The following is a 12,638-nucleotide window of genomic DNA, read 5'->3' as shown; positions in this document are numbered from 1 at the left end:
AGAGAAAATAAGGCAGATGCTGATTTGAAGTGCCCATGAGCAGAAATTAGTCTTTTCCGCTTTGGAAAGCGTACTTACGTTGAGTGCCTTCAACATCTGCACGTCCTCCTGGTACTTGTGGTAAGAATCGCAGGCGACGTCCCCGGTGTCTCCTGTGGTATATTCCGGATGGTTGTGGAAAAAGTAGTCCTGAATGCTCTCTCCTTTGCCTGTACAGACATGCAAGAACATCATGGTATATGAAGAAACCTATAACTATTGTCATAGAAATTATTTATTGATTTTGTATCGGAAAAACAACAACATGGAATTTACTGAGCGCATACATTATTGTAAAAAATAAATGTAATGGAACGTCTTCGAATGTACAGTTTTTTTTGTCCTTTGTTAATTTGCGACGGAGTGCAATTAATGTTTCTAAACTTACCATCTTCATTCCAGGCTCCTTCCACCTGATATGCGGATGTTACAGCCCCAAATAGAAAGTCATCAGGGAATCTATTAGTGGCTGTCTGTGCCGAAGCTACGGCCAGTACAGCCGTAAAGGCGATCAGCAGACTCATTACTGGAAATTTTCAGTGCCTGACCGTGAGCTACCGTGAACCATACATATATATACAACGTGATTAAGCTGCAGTTTCGTAAGACGTCGCAAACCACGAAATAGATTAAATCTGTTTGATGTCTGTTCTCATCATTTAATTAAAAGATCGTTTTAGGAATACACCATGACGTAACATACAAGTGCTTCTCACTGAAGTTATCGGAGATTTTTGGAGAAAAACTCGTATCTCTGTAATATGCAGTGATATCAGTACAGGCTTTCTTATCAGTTGCGTTTGGATACTCGGGTGTGTTACACCTCGACGGTTCTGTAATCGCATGAGTCCGATGTTTAGCCAAGTCAGTCCTGGAGGAAAGGATAATCGTCGTCCATTACAATAAAGTGACTCATCGCTTAGCTAAACACTAACTCCATATTACAAAAAACCGTAATTATTTACATGTTTTGGGACGATCCTAAAAATAAATAAAATCTCATGAAAACCAAATTATAACTTGATAAGGAACCATTATTTTTTATAAATTGGACACTTTTGTGTAGTAGTATTGTAACTGAAATTTTTTCTCCTAAGGAATCTTGAGTGTTTCAATGTATGCACTCAGGGTAACAAAACTGTAGGATTCATTCGTTTGCTCCACCCATTCACGTGCGAATTTAGATAATTCGAAGGCAGTGCGAGACATTTTACATCGTACCAGCATTTTGTGTATTATCTTCTGTCCTTCATTGCACCCAGTTTCGATTCATTAGGTACTGCAGTCACCGAAAGATGCTGCTGCACTCAAGCATATTAGAACTCCTGTTGGAAGGACTTGTGCGGGTTACGGCTGTATGCGGCGTCATTCGAACTGATTCAAAAGATTGTAGAAAAAACTTGAGGTATTCACTGCCGGAGGAATCTAAGGATACATGTCAGGAAATTTCATCTAAGAATGTCGCAGGGCACACTAAATACGACGAACAGGACATTTATCACCTGTCCCAGAACTGCTAGCCTTCTCTCTGAGGAAACGTGTCGAAAGTGTGGCCCAAGTCTCACTGGGCAAGATACGTGTAGAGCGGGATATTCTTTTTATGACAGCAGACATCTTGAAGTGAGTGTGTCAACCCACTATACGGCTTGTTGATGGTAAGTTGTCCAACTGCCAGAGGGGATTGCTACAGTGAGTGGAGAAAGCAATCTTTGTTCCCACTTAGATGGATCCGGGGTGTGAAGTGTGAAACAGTGGAGGGAGGGGATGGAGGCAGCACAGAAAGAGGAAACTGAAATCGTCTTATGCAAGAAAACTGTACGAAACAGAGTGAAATACAGAAAAGTTACACAGCACACAACAAAACTTAAAAGTAAAAGAAAAAAGTGAAAAAAAAAGAATTTGTATGGAAGATAGAATTAAAATATTAAGGGAAATTTTTATTTAATTTTGAAATATATAAAAAAATTTGTACACTAATTGGTGCAATGAGAATTTAAAGTTCAACGTTTTATTTTGAATTACAGTTCTAAAGCGTACTAGGAGATATTCGTGTGTTGGGTTATGTATATCGTGCAGTCTCCAATTATGTGAGCTTGACATATTTCTACCATCTACGCCCAAAGTAGTTAAACAGTTTCACCAATTTTTCAGAGCCAAAAATTTTTCAGTAGAGAATCCTTCAACCAACTAAAAAGCAAGTGTAAATTGTCAAACTGGACCTAATTTACTGTGAGTAATTTCGTGCATAATTCAAAGGCGTGTCAAATGTTCCTCTAATCTACTCTATTTGTACTTTGATACAAGTCATTTCACAATATTGGAGTCGGAGACAGATGCCAATTAAGTGAAGTTCGAATTAGCGATTTGTCTTATAATGAGTGTTCCAAACATTTATGGTAAATATTATACAGGCTGTACAGAATCCGAAGTTGAGTACTTCGGATCAATAGTAGGAAATCGATATTTCAAGCTGTTTTGAGGTCTTGAACGAGTAATACTCGTGAAGTACTTGGTTCTGCATCTACATTACAAGTGCTGCTTTGAAAAGCAATACACTATCATCAGTGATGTGTCTCAGGAGGATGTTTTTTGTAAGGGGCTACACGAACTAGATGGTGAATGAAACCCCGAGTAAGAACTACAAATAAACTGCCTCATAGGGTTCCCAGATGCGTGTCTCATAGTAATAAAGACTACAGCGGTATACAGTGAGTGTGTCAAAATTTAGTGCATCCCGGTAACGTATGTGTTAACACAGGTGTTCATCAAAATGAACAGTTGCTTTTGACTTAAGTTATTCCTGGAGGAGGCCTGTTGGTTAAACTCTTAATGACTAAACATTACTGACCTTAATTCCCTATCTTAAAATAATTTAGGATGTTTCAAGTATGACGAATCTGGATCTCCACAATTATTCTTTCTACCAGTAATCAACGTGTTCATGCAGAAATGTAACACAGATTAATAGATGTATTTCTTTTATTTTATCCATATTTTGCAGCTTAAAACGTGACTGTACTCAATAAACTCGAGGTATGAATTAAAAAACGCCTTCAGTCACAACTTTTCGTGTTTTATTCAGTACACGATGCATTTCGGACCCTGTGGGTCCATTTTCAGATGTAATTCGTCTTAACACATGCTTTATTTTTTTTCTCTTGAATGTGATGAAATGCATATTCCTGTCTCGAAAAGGTTTGACGTTAGGTTATGAATTTCGTAAGTCAAACGCGGCAAATATGTGCGAAATAGTGGGAAAGATGAACAGTGTAAACTTACCAAATAATTGAGTTATTTGGTAATTTTACACTGTTCACCTTTTCCACTATTTCGCACATATTTTCCGCGTTTGATTTACGAAATTCGTGACCTAACGGCAAACGACTCCTTTTAGAAAGCATATATGCAGACAAAACTAGAGACCATACGGTACACATTTGGATAAAGAAAAACATGTGGCAGGAAATATAGAAGTTAATACGAAAGTGTTGCCCAAGACACCAAAAGGACGGTTGTTGAATCTACTGGAAGACAATAGAAATTTACGTGCACAGAAAGCGGATGCTTCATTTGAAGTTCTCAGAAACCTACTTGATTGAGCAGTTTAACGTGTGGCCATTTGCGCCGGCCAGCAATAAACAAGAGACTGGGCCTTTTGTCCGCAGACTCCGCCATAGGAAAACTAAAACTTCTTACGGAGAAGCCACGAGGTGACACCACTGAGATCCCACTCCGAATGCGCCATCGACTATCGAGATTTTAATTAATAGGCACTGTTTTGTTAATTTACTTGCAGTTATGTATAATTATTTTGTCATACTGAAAGGTTTCGATTTATAAATGCGATGTTACATTTAAACTTTATATTCTGACTTTTACACAGTTATGTGTTATCTACGTCACCAGGCTTGTAGCTTTCTGTTACCGCTTATGTCTATTTCGAGAATGGATTTAATTCCACGTATTGTGTGTCAGTTCAGCATTTTCTGGCAGACCGACATGTTACCATATGAAGTAATTTTAATAATGAGTACGCGTGCTTCACTTTAGTTACTGAATTTGCGATACTGGTTACTCATGTACACTGCCTATAGTGCGCTATACTGGCCTCAGTTACGTGAATAAATACCGGGCGGATCCAGGCCATCACCAGCATAGTATTTGTATTGCTACACTGTTAATGCTTCAAAACTTTTAAGTATTACGGTTGTTGGTTTCTTCGAAATTCTTTGAAACTGGACCGCAGTTTCCTTAAAAGTATTCAAAAATGTTTGAAACACAATTTCATATTGCCTAAAATGGTCGACCACAAAACAACGTACACTGACAAACAAAAAATTATGATCAACTGGCAAAAATTCCGCTTGTCATGTAATGGATGCGTTCCTAGTAAATTTATGGATCTGTGTGCGTGTCGCACCAGGTATCTACAAACACCTCACGCAGTTCACATAAATTACGAGCTGGTGTTTTGCAGGCGCAGAACTGGCGCCCGAGAGCATAGCGTAAGTGATGCATCACCCAAATTTGGTGGCCAGACATTAACGCGAGTTCATCGTTATTCTACTCAGGCCACTGCAGCGATATTCTGTCCTCGTGACACGGGCAGTTATCCTGCCTGAAGATGCTGTCGCCGTCGGGAAGACATCTGGCAACAAGGGATGTAGGTGATTAGCAATAATGCACACGTAGTCCACAGCTGTTGTTATACCTTCCATTACTAACACGGGCTTTCACCTGTCGCCAGTAGCATTGTACTGCCCCTACTGACATATGCCCGTGGCGCTGTGCGTATCTAAAACATCTGTGTGTCTGTTTGACGGCGCATATGGAAATTAGTTTGACGGCGCATATGGAAATTATCATCGATTTTCCACATCCTACTAGATGAATACCGGGCTGGTCTCCACGTCCCGCCTCAGTTACACAACTTGCAGACATTTGAAATACATTTACACTATTTCACGATTTCCACTAGACGCAGACGGCTGGGGTACACTAATTGCGTCCCGGGGGGTATGGGGTGGCGGCAGGAAGGGCATCCGGCCACCCCTTAAAATTAACCCTGCCAGATCCGTACTTAAACCTGCCGACCCTGCGCACATTGTGGGATAAAGAAAGTAGCAAAAGAAAGAAAGAATGAATGGAAATGATCATCGACATAGTGTCTCACGAAACGTTATTAACTCAACGAGGTGACACGTTTCTACTGATTTATGGTTCAGCCTGAATCATCCCATGCTCAGTGCAATCATAAGTCACCGTGTTCTTGGACAGACATGTCGTCTGCTGCCGAGTCGAGTGTTCATCAACAGTCGCAGAATCGTGTGCTGCGAAACCCTCGTAAACTGTATCGCCGCCTGTTCTGCATAACAGAGCAGCCAAGCCTCCATCCTCCACTTGCTGTGATGGAAGGTGGATGTCCCACACCTTGTCGCCTACTCGTGGCTTCATCGCCCATCACCAACTTCACGACAGCAGCATTCGAACAGCAGACCTGCTTCGCTGTTTCCGAGCTGTTCGTTCCCAGGTGCTAGGTCATAACAATTTCCCATTCGTCACAATTGCTTCGCCGGTAGAAAATGTTCAAATGTGTTTGAAATCTTACACACTACCTCACCTAAATTATCCTAAGGACAAACACACACACCCATGCCCGAGGGAGGACTAGAACCTCCACCGGGACCAGCCGCACAGTCCATGACTGCAGCACCTGAGACCGCTCGGCTATTCCCGCACGGCTCGCCAGTAGATTTCCGATTTTCGGCTCCTACTGTTTCTAGACTACTTACCCATTCTTCTGTAGTCCGTTTATATAGCACAGTTTCTATAGTGCAGCACGCGTCAGTAATCTCACCAAGTGGTAGTGATTTTCGTGTTGAGCAGTGGTCATAATACTCCGGCTTATCAGTGTTCATTAAGATGTAAGCTGAATGCAAAATTGAGACACTGACTCCGAAACCTGGACTGAAGCACCGTTATCATCTGACTAGTAGTAATTTTGGCTTTGGGAGCGGAGAGACCAATAAAAAGTGCGTTCACTATTCTCCACAGAGAGAGTAGAGTTTGAATGTACGACTGGACATAAACATCATTATATTCAGTTTTGGTTTAGGCATCCTTGCCTGTTCCAATTTCAAGTAGACTGAAGCTGATCTTTCCATCTCGTCTTAATACACACAACATTCCTTTACCTTTTCGGTGTATACTTGTATATTACTTTAGGTATTCGTTCTCCTGTGTTTATTTTTTTCTGTGCTCCTCTATTTTCTGAAGTATACTTTTGAAACCCAGTTCAATCCATATTTCACTATCTTCTAACTGACCGATGAGTTTGAACCAGCTAGAGGTCTTAGGAGTCTCATCTTTGCAGCCTCAATCCTCTTCCTCTGACTGGCGGTTAGAGGCCAAGTCTCTGACTCATACGTTAGAGCTGATACTGCCAAAACATTATAAAATTTTACTACTCTTCCTTAACATTTTTGGGGAACGTGTGCTTCATAGTACCTAGCAACTGCTGGAATTCTTGCAGCTTGTGTTCTTCAACAATATGTGTGATATATGAGACCACATAAGCAAGGTTTTTAAAAGTATTCATTTGCTCTGAAGGCTTATCATCAATTATTATTTTTGATTTTAAATGTTACTTGCCATGGAATTCCATTATTTTAGTTTTACCTTTAGATAATGTCATAATTATTATAAACATTTTCTGCCTTGTGCTAGGACCAAATAGCCCTGTGTGGTTTATCTTCTAAGTCCGTTAAAATTAATTGATCACCTGCAAACATGAGTGTATTTATAACTTTATTGTTAAGTTAATGATGCTGCAGTACTTTGTTCTGCCTTGTCTTTATGTCGTCGTCCTTATGTATATTAATTAATGTGAGTGATAAACTACATCCTTGCCTGACTCCGTGACAGATGTTTCTCGCAAACGGGCTTTCTTTCTATACTTTGATTTTGTTGTGTATATACATACATTGTATTAAGCTTGTTAGATGCTACGGTGTACCACTCTTTTCTAATATTTCCCATAACGTAAATCTTTTAACTTCATCAAAAGCTTTCTCATAGTAAGTAGTAGTAGACTATGTGAGATGATTGTATTGTCTTCGTTTTTCAATATTTTGGCAGACTGCAAAATCACTATCTAACCAATGTCTTCCCATCCGAAACCCATTCTGTTTTCAGTAAGAAACGTTTTCGAATGTACCTTCGGCTGTTTCTTATTACTTTTGCGAATAACTTGCATCGAGAGTTCATAAGACTAATACCTCGATAACTCTTACATTTTCTGCGATCATCGTTTTTAAATAATGGAATAACAACTGCTGTTTGCCATTCCTCTGCTATGTTACCGAATTTCCAACCAGTATTTACAAAATTGAATAGTTTACAAAATTTGAACAGTTGAATAGTTTCAGATTCATATTTGCATAATTCCACTGATTGGTAATTTTCGGTCTTTAAGTGTTTTTAATACAACCTGTAGTTCTACCATTGACACAAGATTAACACACTCGTCACGAATTGTAGTTTTCACACATTCGTCATCAACTGTCCTTAGATTCTGGAAATAATACAGCCACTCATGTTCTCAAACGAGATTAATGGCAACCATACCTCTTTCGTTTTTATTCAGTTGAGCCAGCATCACGTAGGCTTATTTCGTTTCCCATGTAAATTTGACCACTGTAACCTGTGATGAGATATCAGTTGGCTGAGATACCAGTTGGCTGTGATACCAATTTGGTATCAAGTGACGCAATGGAATTGCTTGATAACTTCAAGGCCGCATGCGACACCGAGCGATAACTAGGGCCACATAAGATCTTTCTTCTCTTGTAAAACTTTATTTTCTATCGGTGTACACTTAACAGCACAAAAATGGCTATGGTTAAAATTTGATTTACCATGTTACCCGGGAGCCAAACTCCTTACGCCATTTACAGATTGGCTTATAAAAGTAAAGAACACTATATAGTGAAAAGCCCGCACGGCAAGCCATGCGGTCTAACGCGATGCTTCCCGAGCGGGGAGGCGTGCTGGTCCCAGGCACGAATCCTCCCGGCGGATTAGTGTCGAGGTCCGGTGTGCCGGCCAGCCTGTGGGTGGTTTTTAAGGCGGTTTTCCATCTCCTTCGGCGAATGCGGGCTGGTTCTTCTCATTACGCCTCAGTTACACTATGTCGGCGATTGCTTCACAAACACTGTCTACATGTACTCGTACACCATACTTACACTACCACGCAAAAATCTGGGGTTACACTTGTCTAGTACAAGACGTTTACGGGGGTGGGGATCGACTGGGAGCCGAACCGCATAATAACCTTGAGTTCGGACTTGGGGGTGGGTGGACTGCTGTGGCCTGTTGTGGGGTTGTGAACCACTGCGGGCTACGGTGGGACGAAGCCTCCACATCGATTCTAGGTCCCTGGTTCAGTACACAATACACACACACAATACAGTAGAAGGATTGACACTTTAATTCTAAGTATTTAACTATAAATAATTAAAAAGGGCCTACGCTGCTTCTTGTGGGCGTTCCCAAACCATTTAACAGGTCGCTATTGATTGCTTGTCGAAGAAAAACTTTTACATCTTTTGTACTTCCCTCTGTTTTCATCACCGATAGGGACCAGGGATTTTGTGAGGATTCTGTGCAGAGGTTGGCAGCTCTGGCAGAAAATAAGACAGTTGTACATGGAAGTTTGTTACTGCGTGGTTTTCGAGCGCGGTTCTGAGTATGTTGTTTTGAAGTGAGTTGAGTAGGTAGACAGAATGGGGGAATTCTTGATTGAATATCCACTTTTTAGCGAGTGAGTAATAGAACATTTAAAACATAGAAAGACAAGGGGAAGAATTATGGCTGGGAGAACGTTTCTGCAAATGTAGAGGTCAGGTCTGAAGCAGATAGTGAGGCTTTTTCCTCCCAGTGCAATGCATCCAAGAGGAAACTGAATACTAGTGAACACAGCTGCAATCAAATATTTCAAGAAACAGGTTCGAAACAATGATAATGAAATATTTGACTTATGTTCACCGTCAGATATTTTTAAAAAGTATTTCAGACGTAAGAATTTTTATCAGGAAGGTCTTGAGCTTCGAGTCAAGCGACATGTTGGCCTTGTATGTGAATTGATGCAATCATGTTATACGTGTGATTAGAAAGTACCATTTTTTAGTTGTCGCTCTACGCAAAGTGAGTCGGAAAAGTTATTTGAACTTAATTTGAGACTAGTTTTTGCCCTTCGCTCTATTGGAAAAGGTGCAACCGCAGGACAGATGATGTGCAGACATGAATTTACCAAAGCCTCCCACAAAATTTAGTATTTACAATAAACATTAGGGCCTGTAGTGGAAAATAATGTAGAAAAAACTATGCAGGAAGCAGTTGAAGAAGCTTGTAGTGTCAATGGCAGTATCAACAAAAGGGAACTCATTGTTACTTAGATGGTTCCTGACAAGAGAGAGAGCATCAGTCACTCGATACTGTGCTAACAGCCTCTAGTGGAGACACTGCAAAGGTGACTGATGTTGCAATTTTATCAAAATATTGCAGATACCCTGGCAGAATTAAAAATAAACATTCTGATAGCTGGCAAGCTAATTACAGTGGGAGCAGTGGTAGTATAGAAGTTGAAATGGTAAAGAAAAGTTTTGCAAAGTCTACGTCACGGTAAAACTCTAGCTACATCAATTTCCCAGATGATGGTGACTGAAAAAGTTTCAATACAATTGAAGAATTGAAAACATGGTGACGACATTCAATTAAAAAAGTTGGAATATATTGGTCACGTTCAGAAGAGAGTGGGGTCAAGACTGAGGCAACTTAAAATAAATATAGGAAGAAAGCAACTTCCTGATAGTGGCTTGTAGGACGTAGGAACAGGCTGACAGACAACGTCATAGATTGCAGAGATATTATGGGCTTTGTGTAAGACAGAATGCAAAATCCTTAAGTGACGTGAGAAAGGCAAGTTGGCCATTATTTTTTCATACGATGTCGACGGATGCAAAACCTGAGCACCAATGATGTTCATCTGTTCCATCATCATGGTGCAAGTACAATAAAATGAAAAAACAGGAGAAATCTGTGACCGTAAAGGCAATTCACCTGCAGCAATGATGGATGAAATTAAGCCAATATTTATAGAATTATCAAATGGTACATTATTCGAAAAAGATCTACACTGGAAAAACACAAAACTGTAATGAAAGTGTGAATAATGCAATTTGGATTCGCATTCCCAAAAGGATTTTTGTTGAAATTAGTAGACTATATTTTGGTGTCAATGATGCAGTAGCTGTTTACAATAAAGGAAATGTTATTAAGTATGAAGTTCTGAAGAGGCTATGACTATAACCAGGATGCTTCACAATACAAACTATGGCTGCGGTAGACTCTGAAAGAATAAGAAATGCTGAAAGGGTACAAAATGCTTATGAGAACAAACTTTAGCAGAAAAAAAGTGTAAAAAGAAAACTGTTAGAAGAGATTGAAGACCCTGACAATCCATCCTATGCAGCTAGAATGTTCTAAACAGTTAACAGATTTTAAGCATCGTTTCCCAAATTTACATTTTCTTAAATTATAAGTACATTTTCTTTAAAACTATAATACCTACGGGGCTCGAACTTTCACAGACTGCTGTAATATGTATCTTTACTGTTTTAAAATGTTTCTGCTAATTTAATGTCACAGAAAAAATGTTACGAGATATTCTATGCGACACTTTCTCTTAAAATATTAGTATTCAGATACGAAAATATTAAATTTTTCATATTACAGTCAATTGCTGCCAAAAGATTTTAAATATTGAATAAAGCCTATTTAAGAAGCTGCAAAAATTTTATCCTAATATCTTAAGTAGTTTTCAGGAAAATATACCTAAAACTTGTAATTATAGCAAGGAAAATATTCAGCCTTCTGGGTCCCCTTAATGCAGTTACCTCTCCCTTACTCCGTTAATCCGTTTAAGCAGTAGAAATCACAAAATTAATCGATGAACAGAAGGTACAGTCCTCTGGGTTGGTATGCAGCGTCAAATTTTCCCTATACGATCTATGTTTCGATCCCTCTGCTTGGATGTTCATCAAGATCTTGCAGTGTGCACGGCTGATTATTCAGGAGATTCTACAGAAGAGACATAACGTGACCTAACAACCCAGGAGATTTTACCTTTAATGTCAACGGTTACGGAAGTCTGCAGATTTACAATAGACGAACAGTTTACGGTTCTTATTAAGATGTTTTCGGCCCGTTCAATGTCACAGCATTTGGCTTCTTTACCACTTAATATCCTATCCAAAGGAATTCAATTTCAATAATATTGTGTGCAATCTGCGAGGAAGGGAGCCTGTGTGTTGGCTAATAAATGTCTCATTTTCTGCCACCTCCTCACAGGCTGCTAGGATGACGTTCCTGGGGCCATAACTGATTCTTGGAGGGGAGTGAAGCCGGTTTTCTCACGTGATCCGATTCGTCTCAGCTCATATCTTTCCAAAAGTGTTTAAGTCTGTTGCAGACGTTACAGAAGAAGGCCACTCGAGAAATCTCTTTCTGTGCTGCAAACCACTCTTCCACCGCCTCTGACTTGTGTATAGGAGACTGGCCCTGCTGCAAAAAGATTACACATTCGCTGTATGGCTGTCGCAGTGATAGGACCACTAAATTAGTCGTAATATGGGTATGCCGCTCAGCAGAAAGTCTACCATCTACCCTGTGAAGCACTCCACGTACACGGGGACGCTAGACTCCCAAATTCTCGCAGACACACATCTACTGTGTGATGACCTATGGATATATTTGTGGTCGAAACGGGCACCTTGTATACTCGTTCTCGACCATTATTCCCTAATAACAATACCGATTCCACTACTTATGATTGTCATTGTCTTCGCAAAATGCTAATCGATAGAATGACTGACGATAATCACGGAGCCTGTATTTGATGGCCGCACGTCTCCTATTTAGTCCAGCCTCCCGAAACCGACGCCGAACAGTATCCACTGACCTGAGAAATGCAACAGTATGTTTCAACTGCACAGCTCTTAAAAAATTATTTTGCCTGACGAGTTGCTAAATTCATTATCCTGGACAGATGTTTATAAACGCCATATCCAGTTTCCAGGTCCCTACTAGAGTCTCTAGATTCACAAGTATCTCCCCAATGTTTCGTCCATCGCCACACAGCGCGCTAAGGAACACCAACCGCGCCCCATTCTCCAACGTTGTCAAATTCCCTTCCTTCACAAGACCAATGACGCGGTCGCGAGTAACCTGTTGACGACGGGTCATGCCGCATGAATAATGTGACTCTACCGGAGGCGATGTGGAATAGGCACTTCACCTTGTTCGTGTTCTGCCATTGGCTACCATATTGTATAATATTATATTATACAGGGTGGTCCATTGATAGTCACCTGGCCAAATATCTCACGAAATAAGCGAAAGAACTACAAAGAACGAAACTCGAAATAAGCGAAAGAACTATAAAGAACGAAACTCGTCTAGCTTGAGGGGGAAAACCAGATGGCGCTATGGTTGGTATGCTAGATGGCGCTGCCGTAGGTAAAACGGATATCATCCGCAAT

General features: G+C 40.2%; 1 protein-coding gene across 1 annotated transcript in view; it reads right to left on the bottom strand.

Annotated features, from left to right (window-relative positions):
• LOC124805586 (myrosinase 1-like) overlaps positions 1–563 on the bottom strand; it is a 63,178-nt gene extending 62,615 nt beyond the window's left edge. Inside the window, exons 1-2 of the mRNA XM_047266153.1 lie at positions 428–563; positions 79–209 (exon numbers count right to left, since the gene is read on the bottom strand). Of these exons, the coding sequence (XP_047122109.1) occupies positions 79–209; positions 428–563 (267 nt within the window). The remainder of the gene's footprint in view (positions 1–78; positions 210–427) is intronic.
• Positions 564–12,638: the final 12,075 nt, after the last annotated feature.

Source organism: Schistocerca piceifrons, chromosome 7 (genome assembly GCF_021461385.2).
Source record: "Schistocerca piceifrons isolate TAMUIC-IGC-003096 chromosome 7, iqSchPice1.1, whole genome shotgun sequence".
Classification (NCBI taxonomy): domain Eukaryota; kingdom Metazoa; phylum Arthropoda; class Insecta; order Orthoptera; family Acrididae; genus Schistocerca; species Schistocerca piceifrons.
Note: the sequence above shows the minus strand (reverse complement) of the source record. Positions and strands in the feature narration are given on the sequence as shown.